The sequence below is a fragment of the Ammospiza caudacuta genome, chromosome 2 (assembly GCF_027887145.1).
Source record: "Ammospiza caudacuta isolate bAmmCau1 chromosome 2, bAmmCau1.pri, whole genome shotgun sequence".
Classification (NCBI taxonomy): domain Eukaryota; kingdom Metazoa; phylum Chordata; class Aves; order Passeriformes; family Passerellidae; genus Ammospiza; species Ammospiza caudacuta.
In genome coordinates, this window is record NC_080594.1 from 56,040,310 (window position 1) to 56,067,253 (window position 26,944).

Consider the following 26,944-nt stretch of genomic DNA (forward strand, 5'->3'; position numbering starts at 1 on the left):
GAATTAGATCAAAGGGACAAATTAAAATTAAAGTAGTACGTGGGGGTGTAGTTTGTGCTTTCATAGCTATGCCACGTTTTCACCTATAAATCAATTTTAAATAATATTTTTTATTTCAGTAAGCATAATTAGATACCCCTTTTAATCTACCCTAACAGTGCTAAATACATCACTGTAAAAATAAACTGTGATTTCTTATGAGATTTAGTGGGATTGTCAGTTCCATATGGTTGAGTTTTGTGACTCTTGATGACTTGAAATTTCTTTGCTGTGAAGCAAATAAATTCTTAGCACATCTGCCTTGTTCTGCAGGCCTGTAATCCTAAGTACGAGGACTTTGACAAGACTGGCTCTATTTGTGCCAGTGAGAGCATCAACAACACCCTGACACGGTACCGCTGGCTTGTGAGTGCCCCCACGGGCCCCGATGGTGTGACCAGCCCCATGAAGGAGGTTGACTTTGACACCTTCTTCACCTCCTCTAAGATGATTACACTCGACTCCATTTACTTCCAAGCTGGTTCTCGTGTCCAGTGTGCAGCTCGGGCTGTGAATTCAGATGGGAATGAGGGTCTTGAGCTTATGAGCCCTATTGTCACTATAAGCACATCAGAAGGTAAGGCATCATCACCTACTGCAAGATCCACAGGTCTCTTTTGGATCCCAAATTCAATCCTAAAAAAAGCTGGTTACATGGTCAGGTGTTTTAACATCACCACGTCAGCTTTTCTTCTGCTGTTCATAGAGGTGGTGCAAAAACTGTCTTGACACTGCAAAGCATTGTATAAAGAAAAAGTTTTTCCTCTCTCCTAATTCTCCATGTCTTTAAATAATAATCCATATAGCAAACTTGTATGTTCATGAGAACAATATATAACAGGCAATTAAATTAGTGAAACCTTGTTTCTGTTGACTTTTGAATTCAGCTGCAGTAATGATGCAGTACAGTCTCAGCTCCTGTTAGGCACTGAAGAATCCACATGGGAGTGGCATATCAAAGCCTAGCCAGAAGCAAAATCTCATTTAGCATTCAGGCCTCACTGGATACCTGAGAATTGATGCCTTCCTTGACTAAAGACTGAAGCAACTGAGCCCAATAACAGGGCATGGACAAAATTTTTCCCTGGTCAAAGCATTCATAATTATTCATGTTACATGAGACAGAATGGCTTTGTTATTTTAATAATGCATTATTTGGATTACACTTGAAAAATTAGCAGAGCTCATTAGCTCAGGCTCAGGACTGAGTTGTCATGCATGAATTACTTCCAGTACCTGAGCTAACTTGTGATGTGGAAGGAAAGAAGTGCAACGATCAAAGCAACCTACAAAAATCCTGAATGTTTTCCATTTTGAAGAGGCCTGACCTGCAGTGCATAGACCAAACTCTCAAAAGGAATTCAGATTGTGCAAAAAAAAAAAAAAAGGTATTTAGTCTCTTTAGCAATGTAATTTACATAATTTACATATTTACATTTAAGAATAAAACCAAAATAAAAAACAAGACAAAACTAAAACCACCACCAACCAAACCAACCAACCAAAAAGCTATCATGTGCAGAAAAGAAATTTGCTTTGTCCTGACAGAAATTTCATACTTGGAGATGTTGAGCAACATTGAGTCCTCCAGAGCCAATAAGCTCTCCAAGAGGAGGGCCCTGCCTCCTCTTTTATTGAAACCCCTTAGAAATGGGCAAAGAGGACTGTTTCGATTTTCCACATCTGCCTTGCAATCCTTTGGCCATCATATGACAAAGTAACCAGAATGCAGACGCTACTCCATTGAACCATGCAACTAGAAGTTGCATACATCTCAGATCACATGATTACAAACTTAAGTTTCTGGTCCTACAAACTTGGACTAGTACTGGAGCACATGGAACTTACACTGGAAAGGTTTTCCAAAATAAGTTACACGTCCCCCTTTCCTGGAGAAATTCAAAATTCAAATTAACAAGGCCTTAAGCCACTTGATCCAGTTTTGGAGCTGACTGTATTCTAAGCAGAATATTTCTACATGTCCTGTGACACAATCTTTCTAACTACACTTTTGTTAGTGGTGGATCAGGAGACTCATGAATTTCTGTGAGGACATATCACTGCATACTTCAATCCAATGCCAAAACCAACCGAACAGTGGTCAGGTATCTTCCATAAAACTTAGGATGGTGGTAGGAAGTAAAACATATGCCTCTGAAGACCTCTGTAAGAAAGTATGGCACTTGGCACTGGCTTTGCAAATGAGGTTGACACATGCAACTGAAAAGACACCAATGCAAAATCATCACCTTGTTCTGAAAATGTGATCCTGTTATCAAGTAATCATTTCTGTTTGAATCCTCTTTTGAGTGAATTCCTGTTGAAACGTCTGGAGAATACTTCTCAAAGTATTTATCTGTCATTGAAGAAAAGTCTCGTTGTTTTGAATACCTGTACCATGCAAGAAAAGTACATCTTAAATAGTGGAAAGAAAAGTATAGATTGTTTCCTATGGACATAAAGTAAGGTTGTTTTCTCTTTTTCCCACTAGGTCTTTGTCAGCCTCGTATATCAGGAGTAGTTGGAGCAGAGCCATTCTCTGCCAAACTGCGCTACACTGGCCCAGAAGATCCTGACTATGCCAACCTCATCAAACTGACAGTCACAATGCCACATATTGATGGTATGAGAAAATCAGATGTGGAATTAGGAGAACTTATACAAGATGCTGTTATTCGAGCTATTTTACTGGTCAGGTCATTTTAAACAGACAAGTTAATAACATAATCTTTTAACAGTAGGACCAAAGAAAAATGTTATGAATGAGTAAGTGCAGTTTGCAACAAGATGCATAAGATGCTGTATTGGTACATAGTCTCTGATGTGAAGAACAGCATTTTCGGGTTAACTGCATAATTTACATCAATTGGGCTAGACCTAAGCTTTGTAAATCTCCTTTGAAGTTCATAGAAATATACCATTTAATTACTATTCACACTATTTTTATTTAATAATATGTTGTATATTAATATATCTAAATATTAATATGTTTAGAAATATTTTATTTGTCTTTTCGTAGTATACAGACAGTTATTGTGGGTAAAATTCTCATTCATACTTAGCATATCAACTTTCTTTGAATTCTGGAGTACAGTAATTGGTCTAAGTACAAAATACAAAAGCACTGCATAACATGCTTAGTCTTTGACAAAGTCTGGCTAAATTAAGGAGGTCTGACAACTGCCATGTAGTGATAGTGCTATAAATTAATGTTTTTAGGCATGCTGCCTGTTATTTCTACAAGAGAGCTCTCCAACTTTGAGCTGACACTTAGCCCTGATGGAACTAGAGTTGGAAACCACAAGTGCTCCAACCTGCTGGATTACACAGAAGTGAAGACCCACCATGGCTTTTTAACTGACGCTACCAAGAATCCAGATGTGATTGGAGAGACCATTCCCTATCAGTACAGCCCAACAATCAGAGGCTCCAACACCTTGCGCTTCTACCGCAACCTGAACCTGGAAGCCTGCTTGTGGGAGTTCAGTAGCTACTATGACATGTCTGAGCTCCTCACAGACTGTGGAGGCACCATTGGCACAGACGGGCAGGTATTGATTTTGTACTGTATTCTTGTAATAAAATATTTCCCTCAGAATACATCTGTGCTAGTAGAAATAAGAGAATCATTTGTTCTGCATGAAATTCGTTATTATTTTTCTCACAATACAGTTCTGGGGTGTTTTAGAGCAAACCGATCCCCCTTTTACTGTATAGTGAGTCAACTTAGTCTTTTCTTAAAATGAAGGCCTTTTGAAGAATTACTTTTAGCACATAGATGTGTGATAACTATTTAATGTTCATTGTGGTATGTCTTAGAAAGCAGTTTTAAAACATGGTGGACAGAGTTTTTGCTAATAACAATGGACTGCAGTGTCCTACCAGCAGCTTGGCTTTGCTGATCTCTTGTTCATTGGCTAAGACGACCCATCAGTGCAGACAGCACAGTGCTCTCACCTTACCCAGCAGAAAGTTACTTGTTCAGGAAGCAAAAAAAGCTGCCAGTATGGAACGGTTGAAGAACAGAGCTGTGAAACTGGTTGGGGAGTTAAAAGCAAGAGATTGGAGAGAACTTCAGGTATACTTTAGAAAATTATTTCTAGAAATCCATAGTAACGTGGAAAGAAAAGGGTGCAGGATTTCTTCTCGAGCAGTGACAGTGAAATGAATCCCTGGGTCTACCCTGTATAATTACTATATAAGCCTGATCAGGCTCTGGAGTACAGTGGCTGTAAATATGAAGTTTATGTACAGAAAAATATATTCAGGGAATAATCCTACAGCTGCAAGAAGGATTCATATCAGAGTCTATCCACAACTAACTCACTGATCTGGTACCCTAGAATTCCTTGTTGAACCACTATGAAAAGAGTGAGCCTGCTTTGTGAAATGGCCATAATTTCTCTGCTCTTTTGATTTTTTGCCAGGGATCCATCTGCTATGAGACCTCAGTAGACTTATTTGCACAAATTCTTATTTGTTTATCCCATTTTCCCAAATGGCATAAAGCAGGTATGGAAAATGTGTCTCTGCCCACAGAAATATATAAGCATGTGCAGCAAAAGAGCTAATTTACTACTAAAAGCATAGTCATCAATGGACATACAGATATGTAATTAGATAAACTGATTTTTTTTTATTTTGTCATAATTACATGCCTAAAGTCCACCTTACTCCATGGGTGTTCACAGTAATCATAGTCAGTTTGCTGGACAAGAAATTGCACTAGGATCTCTTTAGCACTTGGTTAACTTCTTAACATTCTGCCCCTCTTAACTAGAGATTATATACTCTAAATCAGAAGATGAGAATAAAATGGAGTTTCTGCCTGTCTCAGATACAAAGTCCTTGATGGATGTGTCATCTCACTGCTTTGTCATCAGTTCTTGTACCTTGTCTTTTACAGAGACCAGTTCAAGGTCTCTGTCTTCATGTTGGAAGCTCACTGTCCATGCTCTGCTTGGGCTTGGCCTCTGCTGAAAGCAGATCCTCCTACAGGTGCATTCCATGAGGTCTGTGAAGCTGTCAGAGAGAAAGGGAAGGCATCCATCCAAGTGTGGGATGTAAACCTTACACATTCCCACAAGATAAAAATTATGCTAGTCTTCACTGTTCTTAGAATGTTTTCATTTCTTCATTTCTTTGACTCATCATTCCTTTGACTGTCTCCTTATGCCCTGGCAATATGCAACCACAAATTCTTATTTCCCATACAAAGCAACCATAAGCACACACAGTTTGAAGCATCTGTATGAAGCTTGCATATGAAGCTATGCAAGCCACTTCTCCCTCAATGAAAAGGAAGGAAGATCTGGTATGAATCCATTTTAAATACTTCTGTGTCCTTTAGACAAAAGGCTGAATAGCTGCTTTAGACAAATATGTATCTAAATAAAACCTATTTATCTCTATGTTAATATAAACAGAGGAGGAAGTAAGTACCATTCCAATATTTTAGTAAATTGGAAGAACCTGTGTATTCAATTTTGGAGGACATGCACAAGTGGCAATGTGGCCAGAGAAGTGACCTGTACTTTGCTGAGGCTTCAGAAGTATTATGTACTTTATCTAAGTTCTCTCGTTTACAAGCAGAGAGGGATCAACATGAGCTGTGAGAACCATGAAACTGCAGCTGAAGTAATACTTTAGTGCCTTCTAGGTTATGGAAAAAAAGGTTTACAGTATGTTAAGTGAAATATCAAGCTGAATTACTTCTAGCAGTGAAGCATTTCCCTGCAGCCAGTGTGCGCTTCACTGCCCTCCCTGTTTTCCCCACCTCCATTTAATTCTTCTCCAGGTTTGGTCTTTATCTTCACATGACCCCTCCAGCTGAGAGGGGAGGCAGTCAGTGCCCTATCTCTGTGGTTGTCACCATTGTTGTTTTTTTATCCTTCAGTGAACAATTAATAATCCTCTTCTGTGAGAGGAAGGCTGGCAGCTATGGTTTTCACCATTTTTTTAGCAGACAAAGGAAGCCCAAATTCTATTATACAGACAGAACAGATAAATAACAAAAACACTCTTACCATATCCTGCTACCACTGCAAATTTAATATATTGAATTTACCAAATACTTTGGCTAGAACTTTAGGCTCAACATTTTGTTTCTTGATTCTAGTTCTCCAGTACCTGTGTGGTCAAACAAAGACAGCCGTGTTGATTCAGACAGAGAGATTTCACAGAAAGAACTGGCAATATCTTAAATGATGTGGACCTTCACTTCATGGGAGCTCCTGGTATGGTAGGGGAAGAGGATGAACTTTAGTAAGCAAGAAGTGAGGTGAGGTAGGAGACCTGCAGCTGGTGCAGTTCTGGCACAGCTCCTAGTGTTTGCTGAAGGCTGCAGCTGTCTTGGCCAGTTCCCATGAACTCATGAACTGTCATAATACATACAGAGAAGGTCTTAGTTTTCTCTTTTTTTTTTTTTTTTTTCCTTTGAGGCCTTTTGATTGTGACCCACTCTGTTTCTCAATTATTCTGTGCATGAGCAAGCCCTGTGTGAGATAGATGCAGCACTCCTTTCAGTGTGCAGTGTGACGGTTTCTTCCTGGGGTCTACCCAAAACTGAAAAACCAGGCATTTATGTATCTAAACATGGACTTAGATGTGCAGTTTAAAGAACTTCTACCTAAATTTAAAGACCTGCTCATCTTTAAATTGAGCTAATTAATTTGGATTAGAGTTCTGTACTTGTTAAGCTCAGCTTTGATGATTAACAGTTTTCTTTAGGACAACCTGCAGTCACAGTCTAAAATTCAGTGTCTACATGTGGATATGTATAGGCCTTAAAAAAGGGGAACTCTCCTATTTGAGGGCAGTGTTCCAGTATTTTTAAATATCTAACAAAGATTGGGTTTTACTTCGTGGGGACATTGTGAGAGCCAAGTACTACATCATCTCACATTCTCCCAACACAGGTTCTAAAACAATGACAGATATTCATGAAAGAAGTGAAAAAATGAGTGAAAACCAAGCAAGTGACCATATTTTAATGAAGTGTACACTGAAGTACTGGCCTACACTTATTTCATGGAGTGTGAAGTATCATTTGATCCCATTTCCTGCTGTTATACCTGTTTGCTATAGCCAGGCAGTTTGGCATCTGAAGGCTTCTGTATGATTCTGGCCAAGTATTTATATATGGATGTTGCTTTCCATAGTTTCAGTCTGTTGCCAGACTTGGAATAGGGAAGCAAGGAAATTACCATTCAAACTAATTTTATTAATGACAGCTCGTTAATCAGGTCTTTTATAGGAGCAAGAAGGTGAAGAACATGTAGTAAAATACTTGAATGTATAACTTTATACCTTGAAACTATGGTAATTGCGTATGGCTGAACAGTTCATTTTTTTCTCTTCAACAACCAGTTATTTTTGGCCCAAGCTGAAAATGTCTTTCTTCCAATATGTTCAGGTCACATTTATGCTACGCATGTTATGGCACTGAGCATTTCAAAATCCCGTCTGCAAACAGGTTTTAAAATCACTAATGTACTGCTGCACCTTATACAAGGCAGCCTGCAGAGGGTTTTTATTACACAGAAACAGTAGATTTCCAGCTTTATAGGAACTAGTTTTACCAAAATTGTACTTTAAGGTGAAAACTCACCCTATTCTGAAAATCTTACTAGATGTTGTAAAATTCAAACAGACAGAAATTTCTGCTTTCAGATTTTTATATTCACTTTAGCGACTCCAGTCAAGTTTAAGAAAACTCTGCAACTCATGTCCCCTTGACATGGAACCTCTCTAAAAGACAAACATTTTTTTCTCTAGCTGCAAATGTGCATTTAGTAAGCTGTAGAGAATAAAAAACTATAAAGTGAATGCACCAGCTGTGTAACAAAGTCAGAGGTTACATTTTTTCAAGGGACTGGCATTTCAAGGCTGTATTGCATTCTCTTCTCCATTCAGACTTCTTTAAACAAACCTGCTTTGCATTTGACCTGTGACCTACCTGTCTGAGTGTCTTCTTAGGGCCAAATCTTACTTTTGCCATACTGACATTGTGTAAACAGTTAATTGATAACATTGTTAAACTTGCGTGGCTCAAATTCACAGATATCACAAGTAAATGCAATAGAAGATGAGACATGGAATAATTTGGAGAATAAAAATACAGTTTTCTTATAAAGACTGTTTCATTGAGATACACAAAATAAAACACAAACATGTGTTATTTCTAATGTCTAATTTAATTGGTACTATCAATGTGCACACACACATACACTGACAAGCTCTGCCCTCTGGACATGTAAGCCAGCTAAATAAAGCATGCTATAAATGTAGAACAGAGTCCATGACACCAACCCTTTATTGAAAATAATTTTTTTATTGTAAATATTCTAAATTGTTATGTGACAGATTCTCAAAATAATTGAGTATTTTACTTAATGAAGTTTGACAGATTGCATCTGAAAGGGAAAGAAAAGAAAAACACGTATAGAAACTCCATTAATACTTACTAAGTCTTAAATAGGAATTGTCAGTATTCTGAACCAGACCTTATGATCTGTGATAATTTATTCCACAAAAAAAAAAGTATGAAGCTCTATTTCTTAGATCAATGTATAAATCATGTTCTTCTCTCTCACATTTGGATTTTGAGGTTTGACAATTTTTAATCTAATTTTTTCCAGATATTATCTGTAAGAGTCTGCTCCCTCCTTGGAACAGACTATCTCTGTTATCTCCTCTATCTATCTCCTCAGGCTCTCCAGACCTGGCATTGTCATGAAGAATGAGACAGAATTTCCCCAGTTCATCTGTTGTGTAGCTGTAGTCTGTATTTCTTTCCTGGTATCAGAAGACTAAAATTCATACCCACTTATTATTGTTTAAAGTCAATGTTACTGAATGTAATTTTTTCTGTGTAACTGGTTAAATCTCCTGTGCATAGAATGCATGGATACATAGTGCACCTGTCCTGTCTCTCCACAGCAGCTAAGCTGATCCTACACGTACACAGCTCTAAGTCACGCTTTTGGTTTCATCAGTGTCACACTGAGATATAAAATGAACAGCTGGCTGCTCCCAATAGGCTTTGCATGAAGTGCTGGAAAAGAAAGATAACTCAATGGAAAGAATGTTTTCTCATGTTGGTCTAAACAGCATTATTAGGAGGGCTAGAGAAGTCAAACTCCTCCATCTGTGTAATGCATTCCATCGATTCATTTGGGGGGTAGGGCAGTGTCTGCTCACTTTGACACAGCTTTCCTCTGCAGTTGACTTCCTCTTTATTTTATTTTCACTATATCAAAAAGATCCTTTCATATACGCTATCTTGAGATTTTTCTGTTCTGCCTACAGAAGGGTAGAGTCCCCTTTGTAGGAATGAGAGGGTCTTGAAAGTTTTCATTTACTATTAGAGAGAATTATTTATTCAGTAATTCTCTGACTATCAGTGTTGTAGGTTTGCCTCCAGACCTGCAAATCCATGAGTGCCTGTAGAAGGGTTTATGTGCATAAAAACTCAAGGAGCTTTTTGCAACAAATTCTTCCTCCCCCATCCATGCCATGAATCACACATAAGGGCAGCAGTACTGATGGAAGCATACGAGTACACAAATAAATTCCTAGGCTGAGGCAAGCAGCTCTGCAGCCCAGACACCTCTTGCAGGTTTTACTAAAAGGGAAGAACCTCTTAAATTCTATAGCCCTAGAAATGGAGAGATTTCAGATTTCTCCCCAGAGCAGGGGTAATATGTCAAAGGAGCAGTGTTCCTGGCAGACTTGCCCCGGAAGGGATCCTGCTACTAGATTTTGACCAGTGCAAATAAGCTGAGGTCTCTAACACTATGGTCCCATTTAATGGAGGCAAGAAAACCTCAAAATGTGGCTTACAAAACCTCATTAGTGGATTGCTTTATGTAAAGTACACATGAAGAGCCAATGATACATTGAAAGCCAAGCAAAGCTTTGTAATGAGGGGTGGCTTTTTTAGTTTGGTGTGTCATAAGATACTGAGCTAGAAGGAGTTTTGTGGATCACCCTATCCAAGTCTCTGCCTTAAATCTATATAATGTCATTCCAACACTCATAAACTTAATCTAAAACCTAACAGGATTCCATGGGCTCACTATTCTTGCAGAGTGCCACCACACTGAGGGCTGGAAACTCTTCTGGTTTCCAGGCTGTGTTTGTCATGGCCATCTCACAGCCATTTGCTCCCGTGTCAGCACTATCTTTCATCATCAGTGGCCCTTCTCTGCACTTAGTGTCCTGATGTACATAGGCTGCATTCTTACTCCCTCTCAGCCTTTGTTGTACTGGGCCTAACAACACTGCTATTTTAGACTCTTCTCATCAGATAGTTTTTTCCATTCCTCTGATTATGTTGATTTCTTTTTCTGCAGTCTACAATGCAAATTAGACTTTTTCAAGCATGGATGATCAAAGCTGTTCCAGATAAGCTCTCAGTAGTGCTCTGTATAATGGCATGCATGCTTCTAATTTTCACCCCATTCCTCAGTTTATCTTAGGATCATAGCACATGGAGAGGGTAGGAAGGTCATAGTTATGATGTGATCAACTGGCATAACAAAATTTCTTTCCCCTCTATTGTGTCTAATGAATGTCTTTCATTTCTACAGAAATCCCTGTGACTGGTTTCTATTACCTTATACTTTAAGCTATAAGATTTCATCTCACTGCTATTATTCTAATCCTCAAGGTCATTAAATTCTCACTTTGATATTCCAGTCCTCTACTTTATCATTAAGCATTATGTATGCTTCTATTTAAGAAAATAATGGGCATATATTAAATCCTGTTCCACATACTATTATCTCTTCCTTATGAGCAAACTAAATTTCGGATCTCTGACCTCAGTATCTAATTCTTACTGTACAGCATCCAGATATAGAACAAAAAGGCAGAGAGAAAAGCCAACACAGTTTGTCTGGGATGACCTTACAATAGTAATGCATATTTTATACAATCAAATATATTCATTCAGTTCTTGATACTGGTCCAGGAAATGACAAATTTTTGAGGCTACCCCTGAATCAAAGGCAAACCATAAGACACTTGAGAGCTGCATCATTGTTATTTTTTTTAATGGAAGTGAGAATATCATGTTGTTATTTGGAACAATTTAGTGAATCTGTGTTCAAAATAATTGCTCAGATACTCATGCAGGTATCCCAAAGATAAATCTGCAACTTAAATGGTACTAAATAAGAATATTTTTGTCTAACTTTAATTAGTCATCTAATATATAGAGAGAACATTTTTTCTTCTGTTCCAAATAGAAGTTCTTGATTTTGTTTATGTACAACCAACAAAGCATTACTATAATCTGCAACTCTAGTTTCTTGTCTACCAGTCTGTGTTAGTGTTTTATTTTTCAGTGATGCCAGGCTCTTTACAGTGGTGCCCAGTGACAGGACAAGGAGCAATGGCCATAAACTTAAAAAAGTTCTACCACAGCATGGGAAAGAGCATAAGAGGGTGGCAGAGCAGTGGAACAGGCTGCCCAGTGAGGTCATGGAGTCTCCCTTTCTGGGGACATTCAAAACCCAGCTGGACATATTCCTGTGTAACCTGCTCTAGGTGACCCTGAGTGGCAGGTGGGCTGCACTGGGTGTTCTCCTGAGCTTCCTTCCACCCCTAAAATTCTTTGATTCTGTGATACTGTGTGTTTCCAAATGACTACTATCTAAATGCTAGCACGTATTTTGGAATGAGTCAAACAACATAAGTCAAAAACATTTTGTTAGCACAAAGTGCAGATCAAGGAAAGTCACACATGAAAGTGAATTGTGGCAACTATGAACATTTGCCTTTACGAAGTCCTTAATTAAAGTATTAGTCCTTAATCAAAGTATTTAGTGGGTGCAAGCAGTAAATTTGTGGTTACATTATATAAGTAAAGGTTCTGTCAGGCATTTCAAAGTGTAAAGCAGCTGTAAAGTGATGGTCATTCAGCCCCTTGACTTGCTTCTGGTTGAACTCAGCTTCCTTGTAAACTTCCCTGAATGCTGGGGAATTTTGATTTGAAAACACGCTTTAGAAGGATGTAAGGTAATCAGGGAAATGTTTAGATGTGCAAATTTATATATGGAATTTCTGTTGGAACTAAATCAGAATTCAACAGCTTTTATGACTTTGAAAAGTTTCCCACTGGGAGATGATCTCAATGTCTTTACTCCCATGTATTTCTAAGAAAATACAGAATGGTCTAAAAGGATCTGGATTGAACAGTTCATTCAGAGATACGTGAGTGGCAAAGCGTTTGTAACCAAACATAAACACGGTGTCTCTTCAAACAGGCTTAGATCTGTGTATCATGCAAGAGCTATCTTAAGAGGTGACAGTTTACTGACACTATTCTTCTTGTCTTTTTTCATAATATATATATCTATAAAGAATACGTAATTCTTTCATAATTACAGCGTAATTGTTTGGTCCAATGTGTAAAGAAAGGCTCTATTTTTAAATCCATATCAACTTGCTTGTTATTTTTTGCTCTTCCAGACAGTGAAAAACAGTATGATTTCTGTGTTTGCATGCAGCATGTTACCTATTATCCATGCACAAAGGAAGAAAGAGTTCCAGAGGTGGCTAAGTAGAGTCCAAGGACTCAGTCTGGCAATGATATTCAAGCAATTTCAGCATCTTCCAGAAGAGTTTCTTAGTTGATAGTAACAAGAACATAAACAAAAGAGTTAGTTAAGGCATAACCATAGAGCAAATGAAAAAGCATATTTGAAAAATTCCTAAAGCCTTCATTTGTAGTTGTGTTGTTTATGTACTAAAAAAATGATGATTCAAAATTGAGTGGGTTATGTTTTATCAGTTTGAAGTACAAAGATGAAACTTGAAGGGATGTAATCTCAGCTGAAAACCACTGAAACATGGTTTTGCACTTCATCTGTAATTTACAAAAAGAGGGATTTTGATTGAGTCTCAGTATTTATTTCAAGTTCTCTCTTGCCTTTCTCCAGCATTTAGCTTCCTTGTGCGATGCTGCCGGTCATGGTCACTAACGCTGATACACAATTCCGGTTTTTATAGGTTCTGAACCTAGTGCAGTCCTATGTCACGCTGAGAGTCCCTTTGTACGTCTCTTACGTTTTCCACTCTCCGGTGGGCGTCGGGGGCTGGCAGCATTTCGACCTGCAGTCGGAGCTGCGGCTGACTTTCGTGTATGACACTGCCATCCTGTGGAAGGACGGCATCGGCAGCCCGCCTGAGGCGGAGCTCCAAGGTGGGCGCTGCGGTTCTTGCCACGGAGCTCATGCTCTGTTACTGGGAGTGTGGTTTGCACACAGTAGGATGGTTTTTCAATCATTCCAATACTAAAAACGAATTTAATAATTTCATTTATTATCAATTGCAGTCTGTCGTTTCCTAGCACTCACAGATATCTGCTGGAGTTTTTATGAAAATCGTGCAAAGTTAACATCAGCTCTTTTACTGCAAAGAAGGACAATTATATTGTTATATTTGAAGTACATGTGCAAAATTTAAAACATTTATATCTACTCAGAACTTCAGGGTACATTCTGTAACCAAATTCTGTTAGCACACAAGATGTTTATGCTTTAATGAAAATAATTGAAGCTTTTCTGTGATACCATTTTTTTCTCACTATGAATGGCCAGTTTCAGAAACTTATGATATTTTGAAAATGTTATGAAACATTCAAAAGAAGCAGAATTGTATAATGGGAGCCTTTCCTCTGTGTGAGAGCAGTAAATTCTGAGACATTCTACAATATGTTAAATACAGTCAGTAAATGTTTATAAGTATAACTACTCAACAAGTAGAAATCTATCATTGCAGAATTTATCTTTTAAAAACTTAAATTACTTTTTACAAATAGTGACATTCTATGTGCAAGTATGTGCATAGTATGGGCAAGATTAAAATACATGGTTATACCTGTGTGCTGCATTATTCTTTTTATGCAAATTTACTTAACGTTTCCCAGCATTATGCTTCAGGTGTTTCCCATCTTTCTCACCCTAAGGTAGAATACAGGTTACCAGCTGTAATTATGTACATAAAGAATTTCAGGACTCCTGGGAACCTAAAGTCACTTTTTGCTTGTGCTAACTCTGTATATGAACTACACAAATCATTGCCATGCCATTTCTGTCCTTATGTTAAGAGCAGGAAATGAGGAGCAGCAAGGGGAATCTGCAGTGCATGAAGAATGAAGCCCATGTCATGCCATGCCTAAAGAATGAGCCACATGCCACAGATCATGTGATGTGCTAGTCACCAAATAATGACCAGGTCTAATCCTCTGTCTCAGCAGTTACATTGTGCATCTATGCCAACATTTCCTATCTTTAATTTTTTTTATTTATCTATTTAAGAAACTGATGATCACATCTTTGGATGTGCCGAACATTTTCAATTGCCTTTGAAAACAACCAGTACAAAACAATCCTCAGCATAGTCTAGTGTTACTTGGGTAGTATTTTTTCAGCAGTTGTTTTGCTGAGCAAGGAGGGGTTAACTAGTTTCCAATTTATTTCCATACCTCGCAATTCATATAATTGTGCTACATAAGTTCTAAGTAACACTATAATGCAGTCAAGGTCTTCTAAAGCCCAAATTAATACATGAATATATAGTTATTTCTATTGTAACAAGAAATATGTTTGGTACAGATGATTTTGTACAGGTGGTATACATTCACATTGGTGTGTTCAATTTCCAGCACATTCATGGGGGAACATTCCTGTTTCCTTCTTTTTCCTGGCAAGCAGAATGGTGATACATCACTGGCTGTTTGTAAGGGAGCGTTGGAGGAAATACCTAAACTCTAAAGCTTTGCTGAACTCGAGAAGAAAAGGGTCTTGGCTGCAAACTACAGAAGTAAACTACTTCTGGGTACAAGATCTTGTAATCTGAAATTAGAATACATAAGGCCTGTATTTTGTGCAAAATTCCTGCCAAAAATTGCCAGCAATGCAAAGCCTGTCAGAAGGAGTTTCACAGATAGCAGCACCCTAGAGCAGATTGCTGTGGAAGTCACAGCCAGCTGCTCCAGCTGATGCTGATGGTTGCTGCCTTGGCACAGTAAGCACAGAGACACTGATAAAGGGCATCTCTGAAGCACCTTTCATTGGAAGGAATCAGCTTAAATACTTGGTGAAAATAAAAGTCTTCATTCTGCAGATTTCCCTGGCAGCTGACCATGCTGCCTGAACCCAAGCACAAACTGCTGTGTGGATTTTCCTGAGCATAGACCAGCTGTTTGGGCCCATGGTGACATGTAAAAGCATGGCTTTGCAGGGAAGTTCCCTATATGCTTTGGAAGCTGTATCACATCCCAAAATCTCAAGGCCTCTCTTCGTAAGTTCTTGTTTGAGAAGAATCAGAAATCAATCCAAAAAGTACCAGCAGGCCTCACCAAACAAGTGACATGGCAAGGGTAGATGAAAGAGTGGGTCTGGTGTTTCAGAGGAGTGTGATTTCATTGACACCTGCAAGTGGAGGACACTTGTTAATAATTGTTTTCTGCTGGCAGGTTCCCTGTTCCCAACCAGCATGCGCATCAGTGAAGAGGGACGCTTGGTTGTCAACTTCAAGACTGAAGCCCGGTTTCATGGTCTGTTTGTTATGTCCCATCCTGGTAAGTGTAACCTACCCTTTAGCAGCACTACAGAAATAAAGCCATCCTCCCCAAGTTTGATACTATTCTTTTTTTTTTTTTTTTCCTATTTCAGCTTCTGATAGCTGATTGTGGGTTTTGTTGGTTTTTTTTTTTTTTTTTGAAGCTATGCTCTTCAGATACAGATGTTTCCTCTGCTTGAGATTTCTTAGTTTTCACTGATGACTGTATTCAGGTTGTCAAACTTGTTGAAATACATATTAATCTGATGGAAGGCAAATAGTTCCACTTGATCAAGAGCCTGATTTATGAAGGATGAAGATCTAGGCCATTGTGTCCATTAGGGATCTATAGATATATGTTTTTAACCCCAAAGTTATAATTATTTACATTGCCCTAAGAACTTAGCATTAAAATTTCTATTCTAACTTGAAGCTTTTCTAGGATATTTAGACCTTTTTCAGAGAGCAAGAAAAAGTCTTGTGTGGGCATTGTGTGATTCTGTTAATATAACACTCTCACTGACATTCAATTAGTCATTGCTCAGGACCTGTTCCTGCAGTTTAATCTGTTTAAACCTCACCGCCTTTTTTTAGAATAATCACAGGTGTAAGACTCGGTCTACAGACATAAATCTGAGCATGAGTGCCAACCATGGAAAAGAATATCTAACTAAATTAAATCTGCTGAACAACAGCGAGAAGAGAAAAAAAATTAGAAAATCTCTTCTAGTTTAACTCAGTTGTTTTTAACCTATATAACTCCTTCATGGTTCTTCTACTTTTTCTCACCTGTTCTCTAGTATGTTTGGTTTTGCTTATAGGCAGAGACAAGTTTAAAATAGAAGGGTTTATAGATCTCTGCCATTCTGCTCTCACTCTTTTGATGGTCTCTTAAATTTATTCTTCATACAGTTCTCTCATTGTGTACAAAAGCAGCAGCTGAGTAGGCATTTGAACAAGAATCAAGGAGGCCCAGCTGAGCTGACTGTAATTTATTTTAGTTTCAGATAATAAAACCCAATGCCCCGTGAAGGTATTAACATCAGCTATGGCATCAAGGTTTATGAATCATTGAGAATGTTTTCCAGGCTCCAAGAGTTTGCAATGAAGCACTAAAGGTGACAAGTCCGTCTCTTTGCCATGTTTCTAGCTTCACCTCTGACTTCCATGGTTATGTCAGCTGACCACCCAGGCCTCACTTTTAGCCTCAGCCTCGTCCGAAGCGAGCCAACCTACAACCTGCCAGTGCAGCAGTGGAGCTTCCTGTCTGACTTTGCGGTAAAACCTCGGCCCTCACCTTGTCCCCTACTGCCCCAGCCCGTTATTTGGGATGCTGGTGGCACAGCTCCCTGTCTTTCTGTGCCCAGGTCCGAGACTATTCTGGAACGTACACAGTGAAGCTGATAGCCTGCACCACTGCCCCACATCAGGAGTACAGCCTGCCCGTGATCTGCAATCCTAGGGAGCCCATCACTTTTGACCTGGACATCCGATTCCAGCAGGTACCCTTACAATGATGCCTTCATCATGTTTCCTTTCTAATTTGATTCCCATTTGTTGGTCTTGTAGTATCAGTGCTAGAAACTGAATTTCTTGCTAATAATGAAAGCATCCCTAAATTGGTGGGAGAGCACATACTCATCTCCTGCTAAATGACTTGATTTAGGGGAAAGTTACTGTGATGCAATAGTAACATTTAGGAATCCTTTTTTTTGTCTGTTAGCTTTGGTAGTAAATAGTTTTATCAGGTAATTAGGAAAATATAGAACTATTATCAGAAGGTTTTCATCTGACACAAAATTAGAGTTAGGTCTCAGGTATTGAAAGTGGAACCTCCAGAGGAAGATTCATTCAGTCCTAAGGTAGAACTTCTAGCACTGACTGTGGAGGGAAATGTAGACAGGCAACACTGCTTAGCTTTAAAACTCACAAAAGTGACCAAAACGAATCTGAGCCATTCCAATATGGATCATATGGAAACATATGGTAACAGGCAAACAGCATATCTTTCAGAAAATCCAGCTGTGAAGCTCTGTAGCTGGGAAAAAATTAGGGGAAGTGGATTCTTCTGTAGAAAACAAAACAACTGGGGGTCATCGTTGGATAGTTAAGAGAACATAAACTTCCAGCTTTCCAGATTATCAAAAGGGCTAGTGTGACCTTGGGATGTGTAAGGAGGAAGTTATATCATTTCTGTTATTTGGAGCTAGTACAGCCAATCCTGGAACAGTGTGGCTGTGGTTTCATGCTCATTAATAGTATAGATTATGCTATTAAATCATCTTACAGAATAAATCCATATCTGTCAGGGGTACACAATTACTTTTCTGTTGACTTAGCCAGAGTACACAAGGGAATGTATGCAGTCTTTATGCTTTCATTTGGCATTATGCCACCTGTGGGAGAACAGATGATTTCTGAGAGGGCATTAAGTCCTGGCAAGGAAGAGGGATGATACATGATCTGATGTGAAACCTGCCTTCTCAGGCTTAACCACATTTCAACATTTTGGAGAAGTTTGAATGGAATGGGTGAGGGGAATTTATACTAGTTCAGCACTTCAGCCTTTGTCTGGCACTTCTAATCTACTTCTAGGGACTCTAAAGCAATTAATAGCAATGCTAATCCACAACTTGTTCCTGATCTTAGCATAAACAATAAGATGTTGATATTTCAAATAAAGGTCAAAAAAGGTACAAAAGTCATTGGAAAATGGGCAGAGTATCCTAGAAATAGACCTAACTCTTACCTGGAGGTAGCCTACAAGTAAAAGCTATGGCTGAGAATTAAAACTGCCTTGGAATAAATAAATGGATACTGTAGGGGTTATTATATGAGATTGGGCTTTAACAATACAGTATATGGAAGTTTCAGGTGCATCAATTCAAAATCGTCATAAAGTACAAAGTTGCAACAATGTCACAGACTGTGGCCAGCTAAACCCCCATCATCAACAATTTTCAAACCAAAACCAGTTCTCTTTCTTGAGATACTCATAGTAAAACAGGCTTGGGCTTTCTGTGGCCCATGATAGTTTTTCCATCTGATCACAGTTTGAAGCACTGTGTCCCAAAGCAGGACCCAAAAAAGAAGCAGTGCAATAGCACAAATTCAGTAGTCAGTATCAAGCACTTTGCTTCTAAGACTTTTTAGTCGTTGTGCAAAACTGAGTAAGCATTGATATCCACTCTTTTACAAATAAGAAAATAAATAGTGAAGGATGCTAGTCCTTATACTAGGGACCACCTGATACTTTGTACAGGCCCACTGCATCCAGTCCTCTGGTACCCACTGCTAGAAAGACATGGATCTCTTAGAGGAGGTCAGAGGAGGACCAGAGAAATTATCAAAGCACTGCAATACCTCCCCTATGAAGAAAGGCTGATTTGGGGCTGTTCAGCCTGAAGAAGAGAAAGAACTAAGGAGACCTTATTGTGGCCTTCCAACATATAAACAGGGCTTATAAGAAAGACAGACTTTTTACCAAGGGCTGCTGCAGTGACAGGATAAGGGGCAACTGAAAGATGATGTGTTTAGATTGGATGAAAAGAAGGTACTTTTTACGATGACAGTGGTGAGGCACTGTCACAGGTTACCCAGAGAAGCTGTGAATGCCCCATCCCTGACAGTCTTCAAGGCCAGGTGGGATGGAGCTCTGAGCAACCTGGTCTAGTGGAAGGTGTCCATGCCCATGGCAGAGAGGTTGGGTGAAATAATCTTTCAGTGTGCTCTCCAACCCAAACCACTTTGTGACTCCCTGAAATCAGCGAGTGTATGTCACAACTGGACCAAAATTACTTTTGACTGCAAAGTCTAATGATAAAATGATGAGGCAGGACAAGAGTTGTGTCCCCCAATTCTTAGTCTAATGCTCCATCTCCCATACTGAATTGCCTTCTTGGGCTTTTTAAAATGAAACTTTTCATTTCCTTGGAAACTTTTTCTTCTAATTTCCTTCATAATTGTTTTCACTTGTCACAAGTGAGGAACCATTTTAAGACTCAAGAACAAAATTTATTTGGTGTTTCCCCACTGGTTCAACATTTCCTTTTTGAACATGTATCACCTGCCTATCTCCTTTTTCCTCTCTCCACAGCCCCTGAGGAGTCAAGCAGGTAGCCTGGAATTCTAGTGAGGATTGTATTAACACCGTCTCACTCTGGAATTCCTTGAAAAAGAACAATATTCAACCTGCAAGCTTTGCTTTGTCCCAGTTCTTTCCACATCTCCTTTCTTTCAATGTATATCACTATTTCCTGACAGAAGCCCTTCCATACTCAGGATGCTTGTTGCCCTGGGATGGACCAATCTCAAGAGTGCTCTGTTCCTTGAGGTACCAAGTATTACATGGGCTTTGATCCCATGGGTGATCTGCAGTGTCCCCACATCATCCCTATGCAGAGCTGATGGACATGACAGGCAGAATAAACTGACAGTTACTCTTCTCACCCAGGAGGTCCTCACAGATTGTTTTCTAAGAACTCTCATATAAATTGTCTCAAATGCCCATAAAAGTAATTACACTTGAACTACTATCCTAAATAACACAGCTGGAAAACAGTTGTACTAATCAAGTATTTGTGGAACTACAACCCAATGGCCTGTTTTTCAGGCATTTGGAAAGAAGCATTCCAAGAGAATATAATTTTTTATCTTTTTTTTTTCTTTGCAAAGGCTGGGGTGCTAGGGCTTCTTTTTCAAAAGAGTAGCACTCCATTTATAAAAAGGTTTGAGCTGTACATTCTTCTTGCCAGATCCTGTTGCTTTGATAGTTTTAGGACTCTATTGTGAAATGGACCCTTGTCCATGAGCCAGAAAGAATGTTTTCTTCATTTTATTTCCTTCCTGTCCACACACTTATACATATATATACATAAATATACATATATATGTTAGCTTTTTTCTATTTGTTTAGTGTCCTCTTGTTATTTTTTCTTTTTTCTTTTTTTTTTGATATATGTGTCTTCTGCATTATTTCCACAGGTACTTGCATCCTTTCCAACTTTAGGCTCCACTAGTTCTTCAATTCACTGTATAATTTCCCTTTTTTTATGCCATGTTGCTTTATAGTTTGCCTTTGTCCTGCCTCAAAACCACTACAGCCTTCTTTCTTGTGTTATGGTCCCATGAAAAACTGCTGCTGATAGTATTGATTCATTTTATCCTTTTCATGTTATCAAGGAAGAACCATAGCTTTGTGTGTCAGATATATAAAGATAGATACTAGCATAAAAAGATGTTCAAATGGTTTGGTGCATTTTCACATGCATGATGATCTGATATATCCTGCAGCACATTAGAAGAACTGATACTTGCAAATAAACCTTCAGCAATGGGTGCTTTCAAATATTGACAGATGATCAGAAGCAGAGGCGAGATTTGTGTGTAAGAATGAAAATGGGATAGAGAAAACAGGCTATGGTGAGTCAGAGAGAAGTTTTGAGGGAAAAGTTTTCCTTATGTTACCCCCACACGTAAGTTGCCCTAGACACTTCCTTAGCTGGGATTTGGAAAAATGTGGTGAGAAGAAACTGACCTAGAATATTATCAAATATCACAGAGGCAGATAATCCAAAGATTGTTTCCATATAAAATATTTCTAGTACCAGGAGATCTTTTCGTTAAACGGTATTGTTGCAGGTAGATGTGCAGAGCTGGTAAGTAATGTACATTGGGAGAAGATCATGCTTTGTTTTAAGAGTTTAAGATCAGTCTATGTTTTTTTTCATTAAAAAGTCTTGTTGAACAGCGTTATGCTTTTGTGGTTTTAGGTCAGTGACCCAGTGGCTGCTGAGTTCAGCTTGAACACCCAGATGTTCCTCCTCTCCAAAAAGACGCTGTGGCTGTCTGACGGCTCGATGGGCTTTGGGCAAGAAAGTGACGTTGCTTTCTCAGAAGGTATAATTGTGCAGAGATCATGCACATTTAATTTGTGTTCCACACTGTCAGGATCCTGTTGCTGTCTAGGAGTAAAGGGTGTGTGCTTGTTGCACTAAGCTTCCTGACAAGGGTTTGTTAGCTCAGCCTCAGAGCTGTGCTGAGTGTTCAGTGTAAGCAGATGTGAACTGTGTGCACTCTTTACAGGTGATATCATATACGGCCGGGTGATGGTGGACCCAGTGCAGAATTTGGGTGACTCCTTCTACTGTAGCATCGAGAAGGTTTTCCTGTGCACAGGAGCTGATGGATATGTACCTAAATACAATCCATCCAATACTGAATATGGGTGCCTTGCTGATTCTCCATCCCTTCTGTACAGGTTTAAGATTGTGGTAAGTGCTCTAATTCTGTGAGGATACAGATATATATATATATATTAATTTTTTTTCTAACTTGTCTTTTACCCAAAACCCAACTGTTCTTTAAAATGTTCTCAACAGCACCAAATTTTTGACTTGAGCTCCAGGCTAAAATGAACTGATGGAGGCAGTATCTTGCCTTTTCCCTCATGGTTCTATTCTTTATCTTTCTGGGAACTACCTTCAGTAAGAGTTTGACCTAAGTTAGAGTCCCAAAATAGACTTTTTCTCTGCATTGACTTTATCCACAGACCACAGAGAGAATTTTAGGAGACATGCAAGTGAGGGATTGTAATTTGTTTCATGTTTAACCACCCAAAATCTAGTGTATATGCAAAGTTAGTCATCCAGGTTGCCCCTGTAGTTTATAGGGAAAGGGAAATACATCTAAAGTTGGCTTGGATAATCTCATTTCCTTCCTGAAAATAACTATAGAGTAACCCCAGGTAACTGCAGACCTCATGCCCAACTTTTAGGGTTAACTTTAGTATGATTATCTAATAAGCTAAACAAATTTATGTGACTGTCTGTTAAGGAAATGAAATGTACCTTCTTTAGTCTGGGAAATAGATTTCTTACTTTCATTCCAGACCACATTTATGTATCCTTTTTATTTAAGAAGTGTAGCTATGGTTGTTCTCTAGTTTTACCCTTTTATTCCAGAAAAGCAAGAGATTAAATAGAAGTCAGTACAAGTCAGATGGGACCACAACTGCTTCTAATAGCTTTTCTCTTGTAGTAGTATTTCCCTAGACTGCATAAATTAGCATGCTTAAACTGCACAATTTATACATTGCAAGTAAATACTAAAACTGTTTTTTCTCAAAGAAATAAACCTGTGCTTTACAAACTTTTTTTCCCTTCCATGCAGGACAAAGCTCAGCCAGAGACACAAGCCACAAGCTTTGGAAATGTACTTTTTAATGCAAAACTTGCAATAGACGATCCCGAAGCAATTCCATTAGTTAAACAGCCAGGCTCTGATGGATTCAAAGTAGACTCAACTCCTCTGTTTCAGGTATGATTTCTGTAGCTTTGTGGCAAGACTACTGAACCAAGGAAGAAACACTTGCACAAGTATTGTTGTTAACAATAAGTCAAATTGAAACCAACAGAAAGATTTATTCTGATTTTAGTGGCAATCAAACACAATTATAGATGCCTAGAAACTTCTAGATATAAAATCTGGAACACTTATTCAAGTATTTGTGTTGGAATACTCTTGGTTTTTTCTCTTGTATAATTGCACAGGCTAACCAGAAATTATGCAAATTATTCTTGTACATTTCTTTTAAGAAGTTAATAAGATTCTTGTTGCACAGCATTGTTTTATTGCTTCCCATCTCACTTCTCAAAGACAAAAAATTAAAAATCATAAGCATTTATAGTAATCTTCATCAAAATCAAGTTGATACCTGGCATTTTCTGTACAGTTCTTTCCTTGCAAACTTGCACACTGTGAAGCACTGGAAAGCCTAAAAATTGACAACTAAAGGATGCAACTACTTCTTAAATATATATAATCCTTCAGTTGTGTGCATTCAGCTGTTTCATCTATATAACCCAGCCAAAATTTCTCTCTTCACTATTTGTCTCTAGTATTTGCAAAACTGCATGCACAACTCAAGTGTATAAATTAGTAGGAAAAATATGAAAGAGACTTTGATTTTTCTCCTGGCTACTTCATAATTAAAGGTCCCATTGTAAGCAGTAGAGTATTTAACAAAGGCCTACTTAAAAGTATAAAAAGTGTTTCAAATTTGCCCCCGGGAAAATGGAATCTCATTTTTTACGTGAAGAATACATTTCTATGTATTCCAATGCCATGATTTTTGGTCCTCTTCCTGTCCAAAAAGTGAGAATATGAAGAAACAAAAGTATATCCTGAAAAATACTTGGAAAAACAGGAGTTAAATAGAAAATGTGTTATTTTCCTAAATAACAAAACTGGACTGCAACCATTCAAATTAACAGGTAGTATCTTTAAGACAATATTCAGACTAGACTACTGAACCTTGTGGAAGCCAAATCTGGTACGTATCCAGGAAAGATGAGTAAAACTGAAGGACAGTAGTGTCATCTCATACAGATTGCAGGGACCCATGCCACCCAGCATGGATTAAGTTTAGAGGGACCTGTGGATATTGATTGTTCCAAGACCCTGCTCAAAGCAGGGTCACCCAGAGCAGGTTGCCCCAGACCATGACCAGTTGTCTGTTGAACATCTCTGTTGAAGGAGACTCCACAGGCTCCCTATTCCAATGTTCAACCGTCCTTGCAGTAAAGAATTGCTTTCTTATGTTTAGATGGAATTACAGCTAGGGCCTAATCACTTGGTAGGTTGGGCTTGGAAAGTCCTCTTCTGTGGCCCATCCACAGCTAAAGTTACTTTAGATGGCTTTTAATGCTAATAGCAACAAAACCATGCCAAGGCCATAGCCTTCTTCATCTGCACTTGGTAGCCACAGAGTCTGACTGTGGAGAGAAATGGAGAATAAACCCTCTGAAAATTCTGGCAGAAAATACAACTCTTCTGATGCACATTAGCACATAGTCAGGAGTTTTCTGTGCATGATTTTGAAAGTGCTTGTCCAGGCATTCAGTTCAGAACAGAGACTGATTTCCTCTGCATTTAGTGCTGTCCAGATTTAGTGTGTGTGTGTTTAAATACAAAAAATGTTTCTTTCCAGGTGTCTTTGGGTAGGGAGTGGTATGTCCATACAATCTACACCGTGCGTTCCAAGGAGAACGCTAACCGCGGAATCGGCAAAAGGAGCGTGGAGCACCAGTACCACTCGCTCCTCAGTGCTGGGAGCCCAGGAGTATCCACACAGAGAAGGCAGAAGAGGGGAGTTGAGCAGGCCCCAGAGCTTGCCAGAGACATTGGAGTGGAGAGCAACCGAGGAACGAACATACAGCACATAGCCCTGGATCGCACCAGCAAGAAACAGGTGCCTCAGAGGGAGGTTGCACTCAATGGTGTTCTCCCCAGGGAACTGAATAACCAAAGTGCAGGAATCAGCTTAGTCACAATCATTGGTGGAGCTGCTGCCATTCTTCTTGCCATCTGCTTACTTGCAATTATCATTTTGCTGCTAAAATGGAAACGAAATTCTGACAAGAAGGAAAGCACAAACGAGTCAGGCAGCAATGAACCAATGATGCTACCACATAATTACAGCCATGACAGCTCAGAGGTTTGATTCCAAGACCACAGTATTCAAGCCAGAGTGTCCAGAGTGCCTCATAAAAACTCTTGAACTGCACATTTTTAGCAGCAGATAATGGTGACTCATGAGAAGCGTGTTTTTAAATGTACTTGAAATTTGTTATCCTGAGCTCTTACTGCCATTATCAACAACAGAAGAAGCTGAATGAAACCTCCCACTTTGCTTGAAAGGAAATGTCCCTGATGTCCCCATACCATGCACTAATTTTTAGCAGCAATTCAAGGGACTCCATTGTAAGGGAGAGATTATTGTTGTGGTTTTGTATTTTCTGACATTTCAAAAGAATAAAAGAAGCTGAACAAAGGTGCTATATATCCTGTCTGCAATAAGAGAGGAGATCTCTTTCTTCAGAAACACATAATACTTGAGAGGAGGGATCCTCACACTCTACTGTAGAATTTTGTACTGTTTCTCACAAAGAACTCAATGTCTACAAATAGTTTGAGAGGTGATGGAATGCCTTAGGCGTGGATTCTTCGTCCTGTAAGTTTTTGACTTCACTTAATCTGTACCAGTATTTTTTTTATTTTTGTTTTTACTTACACGTGACTGAACTTTTTCAAAAGACAGCTAGATTATACAGCATAGCATTATAAACAGTTGCATGTCACAGGATCCAATACATGCTCTTTCCTGCAAATTCCTATTCATCTATTTAATCTGAATATTTTTTTATTTATGTTTATATAAGGCTGAAGAATGCCACAAATCCAGAAAAAAATTTTGGTTTTCACTAAAACTGGATGCTTATGTCCTCTTAAGTTTATAATGGATCATGGAAGTGTTGTAAGGTAAATTTTATTTCTTAGTGCATGTCCACTGCTGAGAAATGCAAGCATTAGTATTTCTGTACCTAGAGAAGATGATAGTTAGATTCAAAATGCAGATGACAAGGTTCTGCTGAACTGAGCCTAGGAATCATGATATTGAATCCATCATAGTTAGTTGTCATACTAAATAATAAAAAGAAAAGAAAAAATTAGCCTTTGATTGAATCAAGTAGTATTTATTGCTGTGTAATCATAGCACATTTTGACAAACATGCTGGGTCATTGTTGGGCATTTTTTAGCATGTGACTTCTTCTGCAGGAGTAATTCTAATTTTCTCTCAACATTCTTGATTTAGGTGACATGACAAGTTTGGATCAGCAGTGTCCTGTGTCAGTTTTTATCCAGACACAACCTGTTCTGTCCCTGTCAAATCCTTGGCTATGTAACCTTCAGGAAACCATCCCTTTTGTCACACTAGCATTTTATGTAAGTCCTTTAAGTCATACTATTGTAGGATCGTCTGGCTCAGAAGAGACCTTCAAGATCATCTAGGTCCAGCCCCACAGCCATGGGCAGGGAGACCTTCCACCACACCAGGTTACTCAAAGCCCCATCCAACCTGACCTTGAACACTTCCAGGAATGAGGCATCCAGAACTTCCTGCACAACCTGTGCCAGTGCCTCAACACCCTCACAGCAAATTTCCTCCTATGTAAATCCACTGTCTTTCAGAGGGAAGTCATTACTCCTTGTCCTGTTTTTACATCCTCTTGGGAAAAGTCCCTCCACAGCTCTCTTGTAAACCCCTTTCAGGGACTGGAAGGTGCTCTAAAGTCTCCCCAGAACCTTCTCTTGGCCAGACTAAAAAACCCCAGCTCTCTCAGCCTGTCTTTATAGGGGAGGTGCCACAAACCTCTGATCATCTTTGTGGCACTCCTTTGGACTCGCTCCATCATATCCATGTCTTTCCTATGTTGGAGGCCCCAGAGCTGGATGCAGCACTCCAGGTGGGATCTCAGAAGAGCAGAGTAC

The 26,944-nt window shown here is 38.9% G+C and overlaps 1 protein-coding gene across 1 annotated transcript in view; it reads left to right on the plus strand.

Annotated features, from left to right (window-relative positions):
* The window catches only part of FREM2 (FRAS1 related extracellular matrix 2), a 117,561-nt gene extending 92,447 nt beyond the window's left edge, over nucleotides 1-25,114 (plus strand). Inside the window, exons 14-24 of the mRNA XM_058800068.1 lie at nucleotides 313-616; nucleotides 2,531-2,662; nucleotides 3,259-3,590; nucleotides 13,057-13,249; nucleotides 15,527-15,631; nucleotides 16,763-16,890; nucleotides 16,980-17,114; nucleotides 21,384-21,510; nucleotides 21,697-21,884; nucleotides 22,783-22,929; nucleotides 24,602-25,114. Coding sequence (XP_058656051.1) covers nucleotides 313-616; nucleotides 2,531-2,662; nucleotides 3,259-3,590; nucleotides 13,057-13,249; nucleotides 15,527-15,631; nucleotides 16,763-16,890; nucleotides 16,980-17,114; nucleotides 21,384-21,510; nucleotides 21,697-21,884; nucleotides 22,783-22,929; nucleotides 24,602-25,114 — 2,304 coding nt within the window. The remainder of the gene's footprint in view (nucleotides 1-312; nucleotides 617-2,530; nucleotides 2,663-3,258; nucleotides 3,591-13,056; nucleotides 13,250-15,526; nucleotides 15,632-16,762; nucleotides 16,891-16,979; nucleotides 17,115-21,383; nucleotides 21,511-21,696; nucleotides 21,885-22,782; nucleotides 22,930-24,601) is intronic.
* Nucleotides 25,115-26,944: the final 1,830 nt, after the last annotated feature.